This window comes from Achroia grisella, unplaced genomic scaffold, assembly GCF_030625045.1.
Source record: "Achroia grisella isolate CSIRO2021 unplaced genomic scaffold, CSIRO_AGI_Agris_v1 utg906, whole genome shotgun sequence".
NCBI classification, from domain to species: Eukaryota; Metazoa; Arthropoda; class Insecta; order Lepidoptera; family Pyralidae; genus Achroia; species Achroia grisella.
Genome location: NW_026713064.1, coordinates 1,017,371 through 1,039,029, shown reverse-complemented (window position 1 = coordinate 1,039,029; position 21,659 = coordinate 1,017,371). Strand labels below are relative to the sequence as shown.

The 21,659-nt window shown below is 31.3% G+C and overlaps 4 protein-coding genes across 5 annotated transcripts; 3 read left to right on the top strand and 1 right to left on the bottom strand.

Moving 5' to 3' along the window:
• Positions 1–3,897: 3,897 nt before the first annotated feature.
• On the top strand, positions 3,898–9,096 carry LOC131853727 (uncharacterized). The gene has a single exon (XM_059204745.1). The coding sequence runs from the start codon at positions 3,898–3,900 to the stop codon at positions 9,094–9,096; it is 5,199 nt and encodes a 1,732-aa protein (XP_059060728.1).
• Positions 9,097–9,644: 548 nt separating this feature from the next.
• Positions 9,645–11,102, top strand: LOC131853748 (small ribosomal subunit protein uS9m). The gene has a single exon (XM_059204773.1). It carries the CDS (start codon positions 9,809–9,811, stop codon positions 10,997–10,999), a length of 1,191 nt encoding a protein of 396 aa, XP_059060756.1. The 5' UTR covers positions 9,645–9,808; the 3' UTR covers positions 11,000–11,102.
• Positions 11,032–15,280, bottom strand: LOC131853747 (nucleolar protein 8). 2 transcript variants are annotated; one of them, XM_059204771.1, is made up of 8 exons: positions 14,806–15,280; positions 14,570–14,694; positions 13,893–14,219; positions 13,626–13,793; positions 13,018–13,265; positions 12,491–12,777; positions 11,882–12,112; positions 11,032–11,283 (listed from the first exon to the last, which is right to left on the bottom strand). In XM_059204771.1, the coding sequence occupies exons 1-8, from the start codon at positions 14,993–14,995 to the stop codon at positions 11,105–11,107; spliced, it is 1,755 nt and encodes a 584-aa protein (XP_059060754.1). In that variant the 5' UTR covers positions 14,996–15,280; the 3' UTR covers positions 11,032–11,104. The 2 variants fall into 2 exon arrangements, with proteins under 2 accessions (XP_059060754.1, XP_059060755.1); XM_059204772.1 differs by having other exon boundaries at positions 11,882–12,100; positions 14,806–15,277.
• A 175-nt stretch (positions 15,281–15,455) lies between these two features.
• LOC131853762 (putative uncharacterized protein DDB_G0282133) lies at positions 15,456–20,170 on the top strand. The gene is made up of 5 exons (XM_059204793.1): positions 15,456–15,705; positions 15,819–16,119; positions 16,727–18,415; positions 18,500–18,613; positions 18,963–20,170. Exons 1-5 carry the CDS (start codon positions 15,643–15,645, stop codon positions 19,622–19,624), a joined length of 2,829 nt encoding a protein of 942 aa, XP_059060776.1. The 5' UTR covers positions 15,456–15,642; the 3' UTR covers positions 19,625–20,170.
• The last annotated feature ends 1,489 nt before the right edge of the window (positions 20,171–21,659 follow it).

Sequence of the window (21,659 nt, the reverse complement as noted above, 5' to 3'; positions counted from 1 at the left end):
TGCTTATCTTTTTTTCTGCTGTCCTACTTTTCTTTTGTCTGTCGTCTCTGCCATTTTCTTATATATATACATATATATTCTTTGGCTATCACTGGTCTCTTGGCTTATAAATTTTTCATTTCATTATATGGCGTCATCCAATCCAATCAATTACAATACTATTTAAATGTTAAATAGGCATTACTATATGTATTTATACCTGTACATATGATACAATCTTCTTTTGAATCATTGCTATTTATATATTTTTTTTTTTCTATAAATTATACTGATACTGTGCTTGTGAATCACTGTTCATCCCAACGGATACCAACATCTCACTTTCAATCTAAGTTACATTTGCAGTGATTAACTTGTGTTCACAAGATATTGAGGATTTTTCCTATTCTTCTTTTTTTTTTTTTACTTATATATTCCTGTCATAGCTATACCTAAATCGCCATGCACTGTCCTCTACAGTACAGTAGATTCACAGAAGATAATTGGAAGTGTGGCACAGTATAGGAGTGCTATCTTCATAAAACTGACTAACTTCAGTCTCATCCTCTTTGGTAACAAAGTTATATTAAATAAAACAAACCACATGCTTATAAAGGCATAGCATAAAACACCAACAATCAGGAATTCTCATAAATATATAATGGTTGTATAGAATGGGAACGAATTTCCATGCATGGAAAGTTATGCAGCCTATTAATAACCACATTACCAAGGTCATCAGCAAAGTTTTCTAGAATATCCATATCTCTTTACTTTCCTAACAATCTTGTCTGTCTGTGTCTCATAATTTTCTTCTATAATAATTTTAAAGCTTATGTACTTTGAATATCTTAACATTGCCTCCCACAGAGACTATTTAATAATAACTAATTAATATACAGAAACTTCATTAGTCAAATCATAAAATATTTTATAATCCTGTAGTATACAAATACATAAAAGGTAAGTTACATAAACCTTGTAAAAATAGTATCCAATTTTCCTTTCTCCTCTATTTCACCATATCACAGTTTACATGTATTCACTTAATTCTCTCCCATCTGTCCATACCTATATACAACAAAAGAGTGCTATGCACTCATTTATTTCCATTTTCCTGCCATAATATCTGAATTATAAAGTTTATTATCCAAATTTCACAATTCTAGACCACACTGTTTGACACAATCCATGTGATAACTTCAAGATGAGTTCATTATTAACTCATGAATGCTTTAAACCAGTTATTATCATCTTCTGATATACATTTATTTATATTAATATTCAATAATATATTCTATTTTTTTTTATTCTCTGTACTTCACAAATATATAATACAATTTGAATTTAAACAATTATGATTTCCTCCTTGGTTGACATTTCAATTCCAATACAGATTTAACAATGAATCTGTCCACTTTATAGTTTCTTAGTACTGTCATTCTACAAATGACACTAAATAATAAAACTCAATGGATAACTTAAGCTCAGATCCTTGCAGCAAATCTTCAGTTCATTAGCTTATGCAGTACACAAGATTGGACAATATAGCAATACATTGCAATATATTACAATAGTCTATTTTCATTATTGTGATAACAATTGTCTTATGTTGTACATATTCATATTATAAAATCATGACATTTTGTGCAATTTACTGTATGGAGAGTTATAACTCATCAAAAGGCAAATACTCTCACTGTTGCAACTCAATATATATATATCCAAACATTCTGTATATACACAAATATTAACTTATTTCCAAAAACTTTTATTCATATTCATAACACTAATAGTAAATTTAAAGACAAACTTGTTGCTCAAGTATTGTTTAGAAAATTCAACAGGTTTCTTGTACAATCAATAATACAATCAAGAGCCAACAACATTCATTTCTGGCTTTACCAAAAGCGTTTCTTTAGGTTAAAAGACAACTTCATAAATTATAAAACTACACTAAAGTCAACATGTCTTTTTTACAATCAAGACCCAACAAAATCCATTTCTGGCTTTACCAAAAGCCTTTCTTTCAGTTAAAAGACAACTTCATAGTTTACAAAACTGAACCATGTAAGAATAGTCTTACCTGTAATCTATCACTTTCTAACGTGTCACATATTAATTGGGTGCTTATAAATTCCAACAATCACTTACTAAACATTGTCTCCAATGACAATGTACATAGCTACAGGACCTTTAAGTACCTTTATTGATCAACAATGGCTGCTAAGGGCCCTTCTAATGAATTTCAAGAGAAGCATCAAAAAGTGAACCAATTGCTCAACCATATAATACATTCAATATGAGCATACATATAATATATAATTCCAGCCTAATATGACACCATGGAGGACTTGGATAACATTTCTAGGTGCTTTTTCAACACATTAATAATCAATATCATATGATTATGATAACCTTGAGGATCCTAATAGATCTCAATTGGATTTTATACTAATTAATAATTAAATAAGGAACTATTAATAATAATAGTTTACAGTTATTCGGTTTTTAACATTGTAGTTTACTACCAATTGTTAGCCATTGCTATATATATATTCATATATATATACATTTATAAAATTCAAAACACAGCAAGAAATAAATATAATAATTGTACTATCAGAGTTAAGTACTATTTTCACTGAGAGCTTCACAGCTAATCATGAGATAGCATCTAAAATGTCTTTAATATGTAATATTATGAAATATAACATGTTATGTAGCTTGTATCAGTTTATGTCAACAATATACTGTGTCTATCTATATTAATATGCTTTATTAATTCATTAATAAACACATATCAAAGTATCAACCAATATAATATATATATGACAGTATCTCAATTTGGGAATATAACCAGAATCAAGACATATACCTGGACTATGCCTGTGATTGTCATTTATCTGAAATGGGATCATCAAGCATATATGTGTACCTATGTAAAGAAATAATAACAATTCTTCAAGTCAATTCACGTAGAACAAACACACAAAACTGAACAGTAAGTTTGACTAATTTACTGTGAATTAGCAACAAACTCAGCAATACCATTACACTGTTTATATGTATAACATGGTATGTGTTCTCATGTTCAACCTGTATGTCACATAGTTAATGTAACTGTTTCTAATCTGTTGATATCCTATCATACTCTATCATAGGCATTAATAACATAACAATAGTTACTCTGTATTTTAAACTAATTAGATATCCATGTTGTTTTATACTTAATGTATTCATAATACTTCTTTCTTAGGTATATTGTATACCTCAATATCGTGTTACATGTCATGTCATTACTCTCGCAAGTTATCGTACATACTAAATCTATTTAATATGTAGAAAGCAATTCATCCAAAAGTTGGTATGCGTGTTATTAACGTAAATTCACTTACCACAACTTCTAGTCAGAATTACCTTACGGTCGAATTTGTAGGCGGGATTGGTACCGCTTCTGAACTTTTAAAATCACTAGTATCCTGACGACTTAGGCGTAATACCGGTTAGTCAGGGAGAGAAACACCTCAATGCCTACAATATTCACAATTACCTATCTCTTATTTGTTTTTATAATAATATAAACACTTCAACTTTTTCGCTCCAAAACTCCCGCTGCGTACGTTCAATCATCCGTCATCCACTTGTCAATGTCACATAGATTACTTTGGCTCTGGCCTCTGACGTTCCGTTTCAGGTTACATGATTATTGACTTTACCATTTTTAATTAATGGTGCTGTGACGCATGCTTATTCTAAATTCGAATTGTCGCTAAGTAACATGAAAAAACTGATAAGTCAAATATTGTATATTCAGTTGCAAATTTTCTAATAAGTAATAAACACCTAAAACATTATTTGTAGTTATATTTGCAATATAGTGGCGACCGTGACGAAATAAAACAAAAATAGAACACCATGGATATCTTGAAACGCAAAAGAACACAATTTAGACGGGAATTCACCATCCTATCCGATGCAATAGAAAAAGCATTCGAAGCAAAAGACTCCGAGACAATCGACGAAAAATATACTACACTCACAGATAGTGTCGAAAGTCTATTCGAATGTGAAGCAGCAATTCGCAACCTATGGTGTGAGGATGATAACTTCGACGAACAGTCCTTTCAAGCCGACCAGGACAAAACACTCGAATATCGGGAAAAATGGTCAAAGATAAGGACAAAATATACGAAGTACATAAAAAGAAGTGATCCGCTACAATGTAGTTCCAACCATTCTATCGTTTCAGCTGAAACTATGGTGAAGTCACATAATAACCAATGCAACAACAAACAAAGGCTCCTAATCCCGAAATTAGAGATAATTAAATTTGACGGGAACGTGAAGTCGTGGCTGTTGTTCTGGGGACAGTTCCAGAAGGTACATGATGACAAGGAGATCAATGACTCCGATAAGTTCCAATATCTACTTCAGTCTATGGCAACAAATTCCAGTGCAAGACAGCTAGTCGAAAGTTATCCACCATGCGCTGCAAACTATCCAAAAGCTATAGACGCATTGAAGACTAGATTCGCAAGAGACGATGTCTTAATAGAGACGTATGTCAGGGGCTTATTAACATTAATGCAAGATAAAAATCAATTATCTAACTCTAGTGACCTGCCTGCGCTGTATGATAAACTCCAAACGCATCTCCAAGCACTCGAGACTCTTGGAGTAACAAAAGATAAGTACGCTTCAATCTTATTTCCTATGGTAGAGTCAGTGTTGCCGGAAGAAATACTACGCGCATGGAACAGGCATAGGTCCGATAATAACAAAGGTCTCTCTGAACTTGTCGAATTTTTAAGACAAGAGGTAGAATCGGAAGAGAGAATCCAATTAGCTCGACAAGGTTTCACTCTAACGCCAACAACATCTAGTGAACCAAAGTCCCCTACTATATGTTTCATGTCAGAAACAAAAACACAAACAAAAGAAAAGCGTAAACGTTCCATAATATGCATATGGTGTGATAGGGATTCGCATGGTAGTTCAGAATGTTATAAGGCGGCGAGAATGACTTTAAAAGAGAGAAAAGAGTTTGTTAAATCGAAGAAAGCATGTCCAATCTGTTTAACAAATAATCATCATTTTATGAAGAGATGTAAAAGTTTCCCAAAATGTTTATTCTGTAAAAAACGGCATTTTACTATAATGTGTCCGGATATAGATGAACAAGGACAAAAGAAAAAGGAAATATGTGAGAATGAGGCGAACAATTTATTATGTCAATTAAAGCCTACAACATTACTACAAACCGTGGTAGTGGTAATTAAGTCTGGAAATAAAAAGATTCCTGTCAGAGCTCTTATCGATAGCGGGGCTCAAAGATCATATATCAAAAAAGATATTGTTCGAAAATTGAATTTAAAGTCAACTAGAAAAGAGCGAATAACTCATTGTTTATTTGGCGGCATAGAAACGAAAACCGAAGAACGTGACGTTTTTGACATAAGTGTTGATAGTGTTACTAATGACTTTAGTTTGAATTTATCAGTTTTAGAACAAGACAACATCTGCGGTTTTTTACCTAAAATAAGATCGTCTGTAATAATTGAGCAACTGCGAGATAAAGGTATCATTTTGACTGACAAAGTAGACTCACCTGATGACGTATGCTTATTATTTGGAGCCGACTTCTCTGGAGCTTTACTGACCGGTGACATAATCCACTTAGAAAACTTGACCGCTATAAAAACTAAATTAGGATGGACAATTCAAGGACCAACTACTGGTATTTATAGTTCTGTAGTTACAATGACAACAACATTACATTGTTTAACAAAAATTGACATTTCAGATCTATGGACATTGGAGACTTTGGGTATTACAGATCCAGTAGAACAAAGTAATAAAACTCAACAGGAGTTGAAGGTTTTACAATCATTCCAAAAGTCAGTAAAGATCAATGAAGAAGGTCGTTATGAGGTATGCTTGCCTTGGCGTGACGTTCCTCGTCCATCTGCTAATTTTGAAGTAGCGAGAAAACGTTTAGATTCCACGATGAAAAAATTACTGCAATTAGGTAAGGTAGAACAATATGACACTGTATTTAGAGAATGGCTTGCACTAAATATTATTGAAGTAGCACCCAATCAAGATGTTAAAGGTCACTACATGCCACATCACGCAGTTATAAAGGAATCGAGTCTTACTACAAAAATACGCCCTGTTTTCGATGCGTCAGCAAAAGACAAATGCGGCATATCATTGAACTCTTGTTTAGAAAAAGGCGTCAACTTACTTGAACAAATTCCTCAACTTATGCTTAATTTCAGAAAGGAAGCTATAGGTGTAACAGCAGATATTGCTAAAGCATTCCTACAAATATCAATAGTTCCGGACGATCGCGATTATCTACGATTCCTGTGGTGGTCTCATCCAAGTAATATGGATAAAACTATCGTCACTTATCGGCACAGACGAGTTGTTTTTGGAGTAGCCTCAAGCCCATTTCATTTGATTGCGACTATAAATCATCATTTAGATCATTGTCATGATCACCTGAAACAAACAGCAGAACAACTGAAAAATTCATTTTATGTTGATAATTGTGTGACCAGCTTACCATCAAAGGCAGCATTAGATAAATTCATCAATGAGTCCAAGGAACTAATGATAAACGGTAAATTTGATCTTAGAGGTTGGGTATCGAGTCCAATATTAGTAGATAACAAGGTCGAAAATATCTCTATACTAGGTGTACTATGGAATATAAATGGAGATAATCTCAGATGTAACTGCAATTCTTTAAAAAATATAGATGAGAAAATAACAAAACGGTCGTTATTGTCTATAACACAAAGAGTTTTCGACCCAATAGGTATTGTATGCCCTACTACCATCATTCCAAAAATGATAATACAGGCGGCATGGACATATAAACTTACCTGGGATGAAGAGTTACCTCAAAACCTTGCAAAAGATTTTAAAACATGGCTTAGTCAAGCTCACCTTATTAATGAGTGTGTAATACCTAGACGTCTCACTAGTTCACCCATAAATGAGAGTAAAAACTCATTACACGTTTTTTGTGACGCTAGTAACAATGCGTATTCAGCATGTATATTCTTACGCGCGGATTACAACGGGAAAATAGACGTACGACTAGTTATGGCGAAGGCTAGAGTGACACCATTAAAGAAAATTACTATACCTAGACTCGAATTAATCGCCGCGACGCTAGCGACCAGATTGGCTGCAACTGTAACAAAAACATTAGCTTTACAAAATTGTCCGGTTTGGTATTGGACAGATTCGAGCGTTGTACTGACCTGGATCAAAGGAGACGGTGATTGGAGTATCTTTGTGAAAAACAGAGTTAAAGAAATAAAAAATTCTTCCTCTTCTACAGCTTGGAGACATGTTCCTGGAGACAGCAACCCAGCAGACTTACCTTCTAGAGGCATAAATCCAAAGAGGTTACTAGAAAGTAAATGGTGGGAAGGTCCTGCTTTTTTATTATTAGATGAAGAAGATTGGCCAAATGAGAAGTTTGGAATTGACTATAAAGAGGTAAATCAAGAAAGGAAAAAACATTGTATTCAGTCTATGCTTATTGAAGAAGAATTATTCTTAGAAAAACTCAGATATTTTTCAAATTATATAAAAATAGTCAGGATGATAGGTTGGATGTTAAGAATAAAAAGAAAACCAAAAACAACAGACTTGACTTACGAAGAGTATGAAAATGCTGAAAGAAAATTAATAAGAATAATTCAGAGTAGGTATAAGGATAATATAAATATGAAAAACTTGTTACTATTTACAGATGATAATGGATTATTACGACTGAAAACAAAAATTGATAAAGGAACTGAAAGGTATGATTTTAAATATCCTATAATACTCCCAAGTGAAGAGCCTATCGTACAACGTATGGTACAACAACGACATATTACTCTTCAACATGCAGGTGTACAATCACTAATGTGTAATTTGAGAGAGACATTTTGGATTATAGGGTTACGAAAAATAACAAGAAAGGTTGTTAGTAATTGCATAAGATGCAAAAGATTCAAAGCAAAGAGTTGCTATGTTCCTACTGGCAGCTTACCAACAGATCGTATGGAGGCAAATATGGCATTTGAAACCACTGGCGTGGATTTAGCAGGTCCACTTATGTTACGATCAGAATCAAAGGTATGGATTGTCTTGTTTACTTGTGCTACATACCGGGCCGTCCATTTAGAGCTCGTCGAGTCCTTATCTACAAGAGATTTCATAATGGCGTTAAGACGGTTCACAGCACGAAGAGGTAGAGTAAAAACTATATACAGCGACAACGGTACCAATTTTAGAGGACTAGATAATTCATTCAATACTCTTGATTGGAATGAAATATTGCAGTTTTCTACCATAACAAGGATCAAATGGAAGTTCTTACCTCCCAGCGCACCTTGGTGGGGAGGGTTTTACGAACGGCTTATTGGCACGTTGAAACAAATTCTTCGAAGAGTGTTAGGTAGAGCATCGCTTTCATTCGTCGAGTTGCAAACAATACTTTGCGATTGTGAAGCTACTATTAACAATAGACCTCTGACTTACATAAGCAACAGTCAAGATGAACTTCGAGCATTAACTCCATCTATGTTTATACAACCGCAGGCACAGTGTGAAGTAAGAGATTTAGATGAAATTGATAGCAAGTCATTGAATGTAAGAGCAAAACACTGTCAAAATATAAGAGACGCTTTCAGACAGCGGTTCAGAAAAGAATATATCAGTACGTTAATTCAACCTCGTAACAAGAAATACGCTCAGCTACAGTGTGGTGATGTGGTGCTAATAGAGACAGAGGATAACAGACGGATTAATTGGCCGTTAGGTATAGTGGAGGAACTTTATGACGGTACAGATCAATTCTCTAGAGTGGCCAAAGTTCGTACAGCTACTGGAGATAGAGTAAGGCCTGTTCAACGACTATTCCCATTAGAAATACGACACAATGTTACCAATAATCATGATAGTGATACATCTAATGGGACAATGACTGAACAAGACATGACAGAAGAAGTCCATGACAACACAGACTCTACGACACGAGTATTACGTTCACGTAGTGGTCGCGAATTAAGACCACCACGATATCTTAACGACTTCACATGTTAAATATTATCATTATGTATATTTCACATATCATTGTTCACCTCCCGGTTTTTCTCGCTGCGGACTGTGACGCATGCTTATTCTAAATTCGAATTGTCGCTAAGTAACATGAAAAAACTGATAAGTCAAATATTGTATATTCAGTTGCAAATTTTCTAATAAGTAATAAACACCTAAAACATTATTTGTAGTTATATTTGCAATAGGTGCGTCACACGATAGTTAACATGATAATCAATGAAAAATAACAATTATTCCTTGCAATAATTTTATACTCTTCTAAAACTCTCTGGTATGGATGATCGGAGTTTTATAGATCAAAAGCTAGTCTTATTTTCGTTAAGCCGAAAGCAAGTTTATTTGCTATAACTACATGTTTGTTTTTATATTGTTTGAGTATAGAAAATCGTCATCGTCTGTAAAAGTGAACGTGATAAAGAATTAATTTAATCTTAGAAAATCAATAATAAGTTGACTTTTGAATATCTAAACTTTTGACATCCCTATCTTTCAGTTTGCCTTTAGCACAGAGTATAGAGTATTATGTTCCTTGAAATATATTATCTATGGGCTCAGATTGAAAATAATTTATAGGTTACAATTTTTTAACTTACTAAATACTAGTAATAGTACAATTGTTTGAAATACTTCATTTGCTGAAATGTACTTTAATTAATATTTCAGTATTTCTTTATTTCTCATATTTAATTTCTAAATGGCGCTACAGTTTGGGGTAAAACATCTGTTTCCTGTAAGCAAATGCTTGGTTAAAAATATACTTTTGAAAAATGTTTGTAAATATAGTTCTAAGAGTACCCCTACGACAACCCATGCCCTTCAGGATATTACTGACTGGGAAACATTGAATAAAAAGAAAAAAACAAGTAAAGCTATGAAAGCGTACTTAGAAAGAGCTAAAGAACATGATGAATTTATGAAAAAGCAAGAGTTCGAATTCAATATTGGTAAGAGGCACCTAGCAAATATGATGGGTGAAGATCCAGAAACATTTACTCAAAAAGACGTTGACCGAGCAATTGAATATTTGTTTCCTAGCGGTATTTATGATCCTGCAGCTCGTCCTCTAATGAAGCCTCCAGAAGAAGTATTTCCAGCGCGTAAAGCAGCTGAATTTGATGAAGCCGGAAGACCACATCATTTTCTATTCTACACAGGAAAACCAAATTTTTTCAAATTGTTATATGATGGTGCTGAACTTATACAACAGGCTTATGATTTTCAGGACAAGGTTACTAGGAAAAAGGCAGTACCTGATCCTAATGGTGAGCTCAATATAGGTAATAGTGCATGGTTGACTAAAGATCAACTTGAACAAGTTCTAGTAGAGAATATCACAGACTTGGAATATGATAATTTCAAATTATTAATGGAGAGATTAGTGTCTCTTCCATACTCATATAGACATAAAGAATTTATAGAGAAATATCAGAAGCCATTGGCTACACAAAAGTTTGCTTTAGAAATACCTAAACCTAGCTATGATGATGAAGGCAGAGCCTTTGTGACTACATATGAATGTTTAAGAAAAAAAGCCAGAGGCGATGTGACTATTCGTGTTCCTGGAACTGGAAAGATTACTATAAATGGTAAAGATTTGACTTACTTTGAAGATATACAACCTAGAGAACAAGTTATGTTTCCATTATTCTTTACTAATATGCAGCAAAGTGTTGATGTGGAATGTAATATTGAAGGTGGTGGACCAACAGGTCAATCTGGAGCTATTAGATGGGGTATTGCTTGGGGTTTACGAAGTTTTGTTGATAAACACATGTTAGAGAAAATGCAAGTAGCTGGTCTGCTAACTCGTGATCACAGGCGTCGTGAACGTAAGAAGCCTGGCCAACCAGGAGCTAGAAAGAAGCCTACTTGGAAGAGGCGATAATTAGATTTATATGCAAATGATACTAATAAAATTACACCATTTATTTTAGTTTTATTAACATACACATTTAGTTATCAAGTTAATAAATTATTATTTTACACAGCATCAGCTTTTTCTTTTGTTGTAGCTCTTTTTTAATGATTTTTTCCTCCCTCCAATTTTCTTTTGGAACATTTGGTTCTTTCTTTCTTTGTTATATATACGTTTCTTCATAAGTGACTTTAGTCCCCTTCTTTCCTTTTGTACATCCTCTACACTTGATTTGTTAAAGAAATCTAAGCCATCTGAAAATAAATAATATTTTTTTGCATTACTATTGACTACAGATTACCTGTGCATCATAGGGACAACTAGCAATAGTAAGCCATCCTGAAGAATTTAAAGTTTCAGCATTGAGTATGCATCATTGGACACAGATAGGCTACAGTAACAATTTACCATGAGTTGTGCCCTATGCTTGTTTCCAACATCTAGTATAAAAAAATACTTCAAGATATTATTACATAGATTTATTAGTAGATAGATTTATTTCAAGGGACTGCATTAACAAACGAGGAAATTTGCCACCAAGTAAACATTGGTAACCATTGTTTATTTTATAGACATGAGTGGTGCCCTATGTGTGGTCAGAACATCATTAAGGTGCTTTACTAGGTTACATTCACATACTATTTCTAAGAAGCTATATTTCCCTCACAGGTATCTCTGCAGACACTCCAAACATGGAACTACTAAATGCCTAATGATAAAACTAAAATTTTAGTCTGAGAACACCATTAGGGGTTTGAAGCTTGGTTGAAGCCGTCACAATTGGGTTCCCATTGAAGAGGAACAAGAGAGTTAAGCTATAATTATTACTAAATAAGTATAAAGAACATTGACCTTTAAGCCTGCTATCCAGATTTGAAAAAAATAAATTTTCTTTCCATACTGCTTTAATTTCTGTTTTTTCGAACACCTTTTCATTTTTGTCTTCCTCAACTTCAGATTCCGATGAGTCATATACAAATGGGTTTTTTTCACCAGGATCAAGTGGATTTTTTATTTTACGTTCTTTATTTTTATCTAATGATACATATGTAGAGTCTTGGTCTGGGGCCTCTGAAAAAATATCTATATAAAAAAAATATCATCCAATACTAATAAAAATCAAATCAGTTACTAAAATTAGACTATGAGGTACATTTTGTAAAAAGTCGTTTAATGGGTGCCTTAGTTTACTTAATGCAGCCGCATTTCGTCAATGATTTCCTCTCAATCAAAAACTTCTAAAATGGTTAGGATATTAAAGCCTCTAACCACAGAACCGAATACCATCGGAACCGCAACTGCCTTTCACTAGGCCTCATAATACAACTACTTTAACCATTATAGAAGTTTTCAACCTAAAACCTGAAGGAATTGGTCACATTGACCTGTCGCTAACTCGCCAATCGTAATTTTAGTTATAAATAAATTATCTAAATATTTAAGTGCATAATTGTTAGATACCTCGTTCATAGCTTTCATTCTTAGAAAACAAACTTCTAAAACTAAATGTAGTTGGTTGTTCAAGAGTATCTTTTAATGTATCACTGATTTTATAGAATTGTTCTTTTGAAACCTCTATTTTTTTTTCTTGGTCTAAATTTTCTAATGTAGATTCCACTTCATGAATGTCTTTAGATTTTTTCTTTTTTGGTTTCTTCTTATTATCTTGTATGGTCTCTTCTACCGGTGCCAAGAATTTTGCATGGTCTGGTTGCATGGGATCAAATCTAAGCATCCCTATTTTAGACCTTAAAATATTAAATATTTATTTATTATCAATTTCTTGTACACAAAATTATTGCACAATTGTTAACAAAGAACAGAGATTGACAAAGGGTAAGCTAAGTATTCTAGGTGTTTAGTAAAAACACACACACAAACTAAAAATATAATAAACTAGTGTATCATAAACTATTACTTTCCATATAGCAAACCTGTCAATTGTATGTTCAAACTATGTTATAAGAATAATAATACATATATCTTACTTGTTCTTTTTATTATCTTTAGAATCATTAGGCTGGGTGTGATATGATTTAATGGTGACTCCAAGCACATCTTGTAATATGTTAAGCTGTTTGGCTTTCTCATCTATTTGTACAACTGCCACAGCCTCATCCTCTTCTATATTTTGTTGTTGTTTGTCAATTTCAATGTCAGATTGTTCACCTTCAATGAACCTTTCATCTAGTGTGAAACGTTTATCACTTTTGTACTTTGATTGCAAATCTAAAACCTTTATTAATATTATATTGTAAGTACTTTAATAACAAAATGGTAGGATTAGATAAATTATTCTCCTAGAATACATTGAATTAGATTGATTTTTTATTCCTAAAATACTCCAGTAATATAATGCCATAATATTTCACTACTAAGACATATATTCTAGCTAATGTAGACATGAATTGAATAATATTAAATATATAATTTTGTACTACATAAAGGCTATAATTAGTGAAAATTAGTTTGTATTTCCTAACAAATATACCAAAAAATAATATACTTATAGGTAATGATAATTCTTTCCATTAAATGTTAAGGTAATAAGAAGATAAGAACAAACATAATTTCTTTAGTATGCAATATTATGTACCTTTTGACCTTGTTTTCCTTCAAACTGTTTTTTTATTTCAAAATTGACTTCATTATCACTGTCATCATCATCAAACAAAGTATTTGTGTTCTTTTTCTTATTATCACTAACAAGCAGAGTGTCTTGTTCATCATCTCTAAATATTATCTTCTTATTTGATACTTTGTCCTAAAATTAAATAGCATGTTCAAGTAAATTCAAACAACAGTACCTTAGACATATTTCAAATTTAAATTCATTATTTAAAAATAAATTTATTTTACTTACTATATCACCTAAATCAGTTTTTACAATCATTTGTTTAAGCTTAAAATCTTGTCTTTTTTGTTTAATAGATTCCATTCTTTTCCTATCTGCATCTTGCTTCCTTTTATCCTTCTCAGATACATTGTTCAATGCATTGTCAGGAATACAATCAACTAATTTACTATTGACATGTTTGTCAAATGAATTATTAACTTTAAGCCCAGATTTATTGCAAGTTACACCACTTGTATAACTGTTTGTATCATTCTTCCTTTTACGAGGATTGAGTTTTTCTCCTAAGTTTAGAACTGGAATTGTTTTGGGTAATACTTGCTGATGTATTTCAATCTTAAATGTAATGTTTGATAATGTATTGACATTATATATAATTAACAAGTATATATAGAAGTATATATTACAATTAATTACATTCTAAATTAAAATATTTTATTTACACTTGTATTTTCTATTATTGATTCTCTCATATTTGATTGTATTTTTATTAATCTAAATGACACAATTAAAAAAGAAACTAAAACCATATTGGTACAATATGTCCATTTATAGAGGAAGATTATAAACTATAATACCAGGCTATGACTAGTTATAATGGAGTAGTAATAGTATGGGTGAGTTAGTTACAAATAAAAAATACAGTATTCAAAATAGTTCTATTGACATTACTAGAAGTATACTACCTTCTCACTTTCTTTCTTTTGAGCTAGATCTCTTTCTCTTTGTAGACGATCCAAAAAACTTTCACGAGCTCTAGTTACATATAGCTGATTACCATTAAATGCTTCATTTCCAAAATGCTTGATACCTGGATAAAAATATAATTCACAATATTATTTTTATATCATTATATAAAACTTTATAGTACAATTATGCAGTAATGTTTATTTTATTGATTAATAATTCCAAATCTACTTACATGACTCAATATCATAATTTGTAGCCGATAAAGTTACAAATGCAAAAAGTTTCTGTTGATTGTCATTACTTGTTTTGCTTTTTATATCACAATTGGTTATTTTCCCATAAACAGAAAAGGCAGAACGAATTTCGTTTTCATTTGTGCTTTCAGGTAGATTCCCAACGAATAACCGAGTTTGTAAAGACATTTTTGTTTATAACTTTAAAAAATATATAACAAATTATATTAAAATCATATTAATTTCGTTTGTACAGTTACGCATTAGTATACTTCTGATCTCTGATGAAGTAATGCTTCGACTATTGTATTTTAAATATTATTAATAATGAAGCAACGTGAAAAGTAAAGGATTATCGAGACACCAATATGCAAAAAGTTATAGGTTAGACTTCACACAGTACATAAAACAGCATTCCACAGAATGACATCCCAATGTACTTTTTTTGTTTAGTTAATTCGTCACCGGGAAAGGCAAAAGAACTTAACTATACAACCAAATAAATAGTAACTATACAACCAAATCAATCTCAGTCATATTTGACATATGAAATAATGTTGAGTAACGGACCAACCGATCTGACGAGTCGTAATTGTCTTTTTTTATCTGTGCTGCACATAGTTTTTCTCATCTGTGCTTTAAACGAGCAAACCGTTAGGTACAAACAAAATTGTGCTGCTTGAAACGCCGAGTTTTGAAGAATCAGAAATTGTATTGTGATTTCTTAAAATATTGTCTTTCGTAATGTTATAGCATCTCGATTTTAATTGTGAACCGAGTAATGATTTGCAAATTAATTTTAAGTGGTTATTTATAAACTTTTAATCGCATCAAACATGTCAGATAGTGAAAATGATTTTTTACCCAATAATGTGTTTACTTACCAAAATGAGAATACGGTTAGTTTCTTAAATATTAATACATAAATAATATTTAATTTTGTGTTTAACGTACTATTGTGAATTATTTTAGGACTTTGTTTACTGTTCTGATTTTTGTACTTTTGTTTTAGACATTTAGTGCCCGAGGACCTAACATAAATGCTACTAATCTTACTGGTCTAAGCTTCAGAAATAATGTACTGACTTCAACAATGAATATGTCACGCCGTTTTGATAATAAAAGACAAATGGAACATGCAATGGATAGTAGACGCTATTATAGAAGAGATGTTTCTCCAACAATGTCATTGCGGAGTGCTTCAGACTTCAGAATGTCTAACTATCGTCAATCACACTATCCTCGTGCCATGAGTTCTCAAAGATCAATGTTTAACGGAAGAAGTGGTTCACCAATGTCAGTTAGAAGTATAGGTAACTTTTATTTATCTATATGTTACTAACTGTTACCTGAGTATGTACCAGTCAAAACTTGTTCAATGCATTATCAAAAATTGTCAAAAAAGTATTCAACAATAAATAATAGACCATGTCGGATAACAAGGGGGCCGATTACTGCAGGTCCACTCTATATGTATTTTTTCCTGTTATATGCTGCTTATTGACAATATATTTATATTGAAAAATAGTCCAATATGATATTTTTACTTAACTAGTTATATGCAATTCTAGTGTTGGGGCTGATACAATGAATCTACACTCAGAGGGTGTCAATCAAGAGAATCTTAAACTCCCCAATTACTTTAGTTGTAAGGCCATTTTCTACGTCCATATAATATTGACTAGTTGCTTCTACTGTAAGATTCTATTTCTATTACATTGTGTTTAATATACATATTTCAAAATAACTTTAAAAAATATATATAGATATATATTTTTTGCTATTGGGGTAAAATGAAGATAAAAGTTTTTCTTAAACACTCATCACACATCAATTAACTAAACTATTAATTGATAATACTACATGTTATATGAGGATAGGACTATGTATATGTATAATTAATATAATTTATCATTTTAGACACCACAACAAGTGTGAGTGCTTCGGACATAGCACTTGCATTCAAAAACATTAATTTCAATAAACATGATATGAAGATTATTAAAGAAGCATATAATAAATTCATGAGGAGGAAGATTCGGAAAAAAATTGAGAAAAGAAGAAATCTAAAATTGTATCTTAAGGGTTACAGACGGAAGTCAGGATATGACTCAGGAGAATTGGGAAGTGATTCATCAATAAGCAGTGATGGATGTAGATCTACATGCACTGCAATGTATAAGGACAACATGTCTAGTTGTAGATCGACTAGAACTGATATTATGGATTTACGAAGGGCAATTCGAGAAAACAACATGTATAATGATTGTACAGAGAGTTTTAAAAGTGTATTCACAAATAGGGTACCTGTTGGATGTGAAAGCATGAACAACCCATTGGAAAACAAAATGCATATGCCTTCTATGCATGTAAGAAAAAATCTAAATCTAAATGTAGAACACAGTAATATTCCGACAACACAAAAACATAGATTTAAATCTACATCTCTCTTGCCATCCAAAAGGTTCCATCCATATGGTGCACCTACAAGTAATATTAGCACACAACATTTAAAAAGTAGTGAATGCAGAACAATTTTACCCAGAAATTATGGGGAAGAAACAGATAGTGATGACAATGAAATATTTTCTGAAATAACAATCAGAGAAAAGACTATTAACAATATTGAGAAAATACATGGTATGGAACTTACAAATCAACATAAAAGAGGAATAGGTATTGATGATCCAAAAATTTTTGATAAAAAAAGAAAGGAAGTGGATTCATCATCACAGATAAATTTAGAATTGAAACATAAAAATCAAAATCAGGAGCATAAGGAACAAAATCATGCATCTAAAGAAACTCAAGACATTATAAATAATAAGAAACAAGCTAAAAATACAGACTTTGAATTTATCAAACCCCAGTGTCCTGTAAGAAAATCTAATCAAGGCAGGATTAAAGAGGTTTTGCTAGCCAAATCAGCTCAACCACTGATTCAAAAGCAATCACAACCTCCGGAGTGTGTTGAAGAGAAAACTAAAGATCACCCTTGTGAAAATAGTAAATCTGAATTATCTCAACAGTCTGAAGATGTCTCAATGAGACCAAGTTTTATTAAAAGAAAGTTGTATTCTAAAAAACTTGACCTTATGGAAGGCAAAAATGTCAGCACTGATAATATAGTTGCAAATAGCCCACAAGGGAATGTTTATAGTGCTATACAGAAAGAAAAACACAAAACAAGAAAGGTGGTTACTAATCAATCATGCTTGAATCGTGATGTGTTTCAGGAGGATAAAAATTTGCTGGATTTAATTCACAAGATAGTACCACCAGATCGAATGAATAGGACAAGCTTGGCTAACAAAACTGATGTCAATTATAAAAATAATTTAGAGGATGAAGATAAATGGGATGTTACCTCTGTTATAACCACATGTAATAATGACGATGTCAGTGACACTTACACTGATGAGGAAATATTTAAGACAGATGATAATATTTTAAAAACAAAGAATAATGTTAATATAAGAAATATAAAAAATAAACATTCACCATTGGAATGTAAGGTAGTAGTCAAGAAATTATCAGAAAGCAATAAATCATCACATGTACAAAAAAAGACTGAAACAATGAAAGGTAATACAAGTGTGGAACAAAAAGGTAACATTTATTCATATATATTGTTGAGTTGGAATATTAAATCTTAATTAATTATATAATTATCTAATGTATTTATTTTTCTAGATTTGAAGAAAAACAAAATTTATAAATGTGTAAAATCATTTTGGGACACTGATTTTGAAAGTGATTCAGAAAATCATGAGAAAAAATCAAACACTCAAGTGAATACTATTTCAGGTAATTATTACCATTTCTTTTTTTGTATTATTGTGTTACTTTTATAAAACCAATCTTTATGAGTATCATATATATAATATATATGTGATTAGGGGCCATTCAAGTAGTATGTAAGCAGATTTATTGTAATATTTAACTCTCCTTCTAATACTTAACTTCATGACACTTGCCTTCTGCTAAGTTGGATTAAGATAAGAAGAACTCACTTTGACTGGACTATACTTTCACTGGGAATATGCTGTATTGCTATTTCTTAATATAATAAGTATATTAAATTTATTTAGTGTTTTTCTTATAAAAAAATTAATGTATAAGAACAAAGTTTATATAACATGATTATTTTTTACAGCAATCGTAAATCACAAGAAAATAAATACCGTAACAAAACAAAAAAATGTTTTAAAAGTAAATAATCACTTGGAAAAAGTACCAGTGCTTAGTAATAAAAGTTTAAATAGGACACGACAATCTCCTAAACTGATGAAATGTTGTATAGAACCTGCTGTTTCTAAACCAAAACAAGTAGCAATAGATGCAAAAAAGTCAAAAGAAGCAAATTTGAAACAGAAGCAAAATAATATCCAAAAGAAAACAAATACATCAGTCATTAACAAGATACAACCAAGTAAAAAAATTATATTAGAAATTAACTCCTCTTCAAATGATTCCCCTATGAATAAAGTTACAAAGAAGAAAAATAATACAATGCATGTGGAAAAATCATTAAACCTTATCAATTCATCTTTGGACAGCACCACAGACAAAATAATTAACAGAAGTTCTCTTAGAACACGAAATGTATCAAAGAATAGAGTACAGGAAAATGATGTTGAGAAATCTAAACAAGGTAGACCAAATATATTTGAAACAACATTTAGAACATTGAGATCAAGGCAAATAGATTTATCTTCCTCAATTACAGATAAATCTAATTTAGATGAGGAAAACAATCAAAAGAAAAATAACCGGAAGTCCAATAAGTCAAGGAAGAAAACAATATCAAGCAAATAAAATATATATTAAAGTGAAAGCTAACAATATTGATTGTTAACTGCTATGCTATGATTTGTACTTAGCATATAATTATTGGACTATTTTCTTAGACCATAATTGATATAAGGGTGTACGTCTTTTTATGTACGCATGTATATATATATCATATGAATGCCTCTATCTCTTATCTGTATTTTTCCCTATCCATATACAGTTGATATTAAATCGTTATAAAGTCGTAAAAACCGCTTTTAAATCACTTGTGGATCAGTCGCCAAGAGAAATCTCTCACATAAAAACATTGTACCATATTCCGTAGGAGTGGCAATGCATGAGGAATCATGAGCATCACCATAATCTATGAATTGAATACTGTAATGTTGTTTGTTGCATGTTTATATGAAATAATAAGACAGAAAAGCAATTTATAAAAATGCCTAACTCACAATTATGATATATTATGTATAAATTAATTTAGTATTGGAATAATTATGGTCATAGAGTTTGCAACAATAATAACCATCTCTTTAAATGTCACAATCTGTTGCATTTTGCAAAACTATAGTATAAGTAGGTATAAATTGATGTAGTTTTATCTAGATTATGATTGTTAGATATGTTATTAGTATTATTATATTAGAATTAAAGATGAAGAAAAAAGAAGTAATTGGATGTCTACCAGTGCCATATGTAAATTCATAACTTCCAAGTGTACCAAATTCATCTTCAAATACTTTCTAACTATATTTTTTGCTTGCATAAAATAATTGTGAAATAACAGACCTTATTCACTAAAGAGCACTCTTGTATCTATATCTTAAAGTCATATAATGCAATGTAAATATTTTAAAGTAGTAAAGCAGTGAGTAGGTAAATCATGTTAAAAATTATACTTTCCGAGTATATTGTGCTATTTCCAATTCAGAGAAAATTAACATGAAACTAACATAGAAAAAAAGCCTATTGACTGTAACTAAAATAGGGATCATTGGAATCCATAGGTGTTGAAGAAGATATCGTTTAACATAAAAAAATTGTGGCCAAATAGATTTTGTTTTAATTTACTTGTAAGGAATTGGTACCTTATTTGGTGAAAAATAATACAGTTATATTATATATATATTCTGAAACACTAGGAGTGTCACGTGGTCATTGGCGACCCTTAATTAGCTCATTTGTATTTGACAGAAAATATTTACATACAAGGCACACAATTATTCTTGTGTTAAGATTATTTGTTATTTTATGATTTGATCGACACTACCTAAGACATTAAAATGTACACAAATTTTGTATACGCTTTGAGATAAATAAGCAAATAATATACAGTATAGATATGTCCTTAGCAAGGAGTTAATAATTATATTAATACATATATCTTTTACTATTTTATAATATTTGCCTAGATATGTCCTTGATTTAGAATTTATGTAAACTTAGAATTGTTCCAACTTTAGTATGTTATCTTCATTATTTACGCAAGTTAGATACTTGTAGTTAATTTATTTTCTATGTCTTGACTAAATGAATGGTACAAACTATTTATAATGAATAATGAAATAAGTAAATATTATGGTAATTGTGTATTACTTTTATTTCATTAATTCAAAACGGTTGATTAGCAGTAAATGAATGCATTATTGATACCAAAGCTATTACGCTAGACTTGTTAGTGCACAATAATGTTTAACATTAAATTAGATGGTCTATATATACCCATATGGTTTAATTTTAAATTTATTTACATCGTATTTGTACGAAATTAATTATATATATTCTAACATACATAAGTCTGTGATTGAAACATGATTAGTTTCAGATCCTTACATTTTTCTAGTAGTAGGGTACTTTTTTTTTTTATACTAAGTACCATGTCGAAAGCTTGCCGTTGTTGCTAAGGGAGTGTATAGTAAACTACAATTTAGGACAGAGGCGAATTAAAGATCCAGAGCGCGCTAGGCAATCGCTTTATCGGCGCCCCTGTACTGGTCATAAATGACCATCATAACACTATAAATTTTAACTAGTAGTTTTTGTAATTACAGTGACGTTA

What these genes read in the sequence shown, in the direction of transcription:
- LOC131853747 (XM_059204771.1), bottom strand. Translation starts at nt 14,995, where the DNA reads ATGTCTTTACAAACTCGGTTATTCGTTGGGAATCTACCTGAAAGCACA. An exon ending in AAACTGATTTAGGTGATATA is followed by an intron (nt 13,794 to 13,892) that starts GTAAGTAAAATA and finishes ATTTAATTTTAG; the next exon opens with GACAAAGTATCAAATAAGAA. An exon ending in TCTGGATAGCAGGCTTAAAG is followed by an intron (nt 11,284 to 11,881) that starts GTCAATGTTCTT and finishes ATTTATTTTCAG; the next exon opens with ATGGCTTAGATTTCTTTAAC.
- LOC131853762 (XM_059204793.1), top strand. Translation starts at nt 15,643, where the DNA reads ATGTCAGATAGTGAAAATGATTTTTTACCCAATAATGTGTTTACTTAC. An exon ending in TACAAGTGTGGAACAAAAAG is followed by an intron (nt 18,416 to 18,499) that starts GTAACATTTATT and finishes TTATTTTTCTAG; the next exon opens with ATTTGAAGAAAAACAAAATT. An exon ending in TCAAGTGAATACTATTTCAG is followed by an intron (nt 18,614 to 18,962) that starts GTAATTATTACC and finishes TATTTTTTACAG; the next exon opens with CAATCGTAAATCACAAGAAA.
- LOC131853748 (XM_059204773.1), top strand. Translation starts at nt 9,809, where the DNA reads ATGGCGCTACAGTTTGGGGTAAAACATCTGTTTCCTGTAAGCAAATGC.
- LOC131853727 (XM_059204745.1), top strand. Translation starts at nt 3,898, where the DNA reads ATGGATATCTTGAAACGCAAAAGAACACAATTTAGACGGGAATTCACC.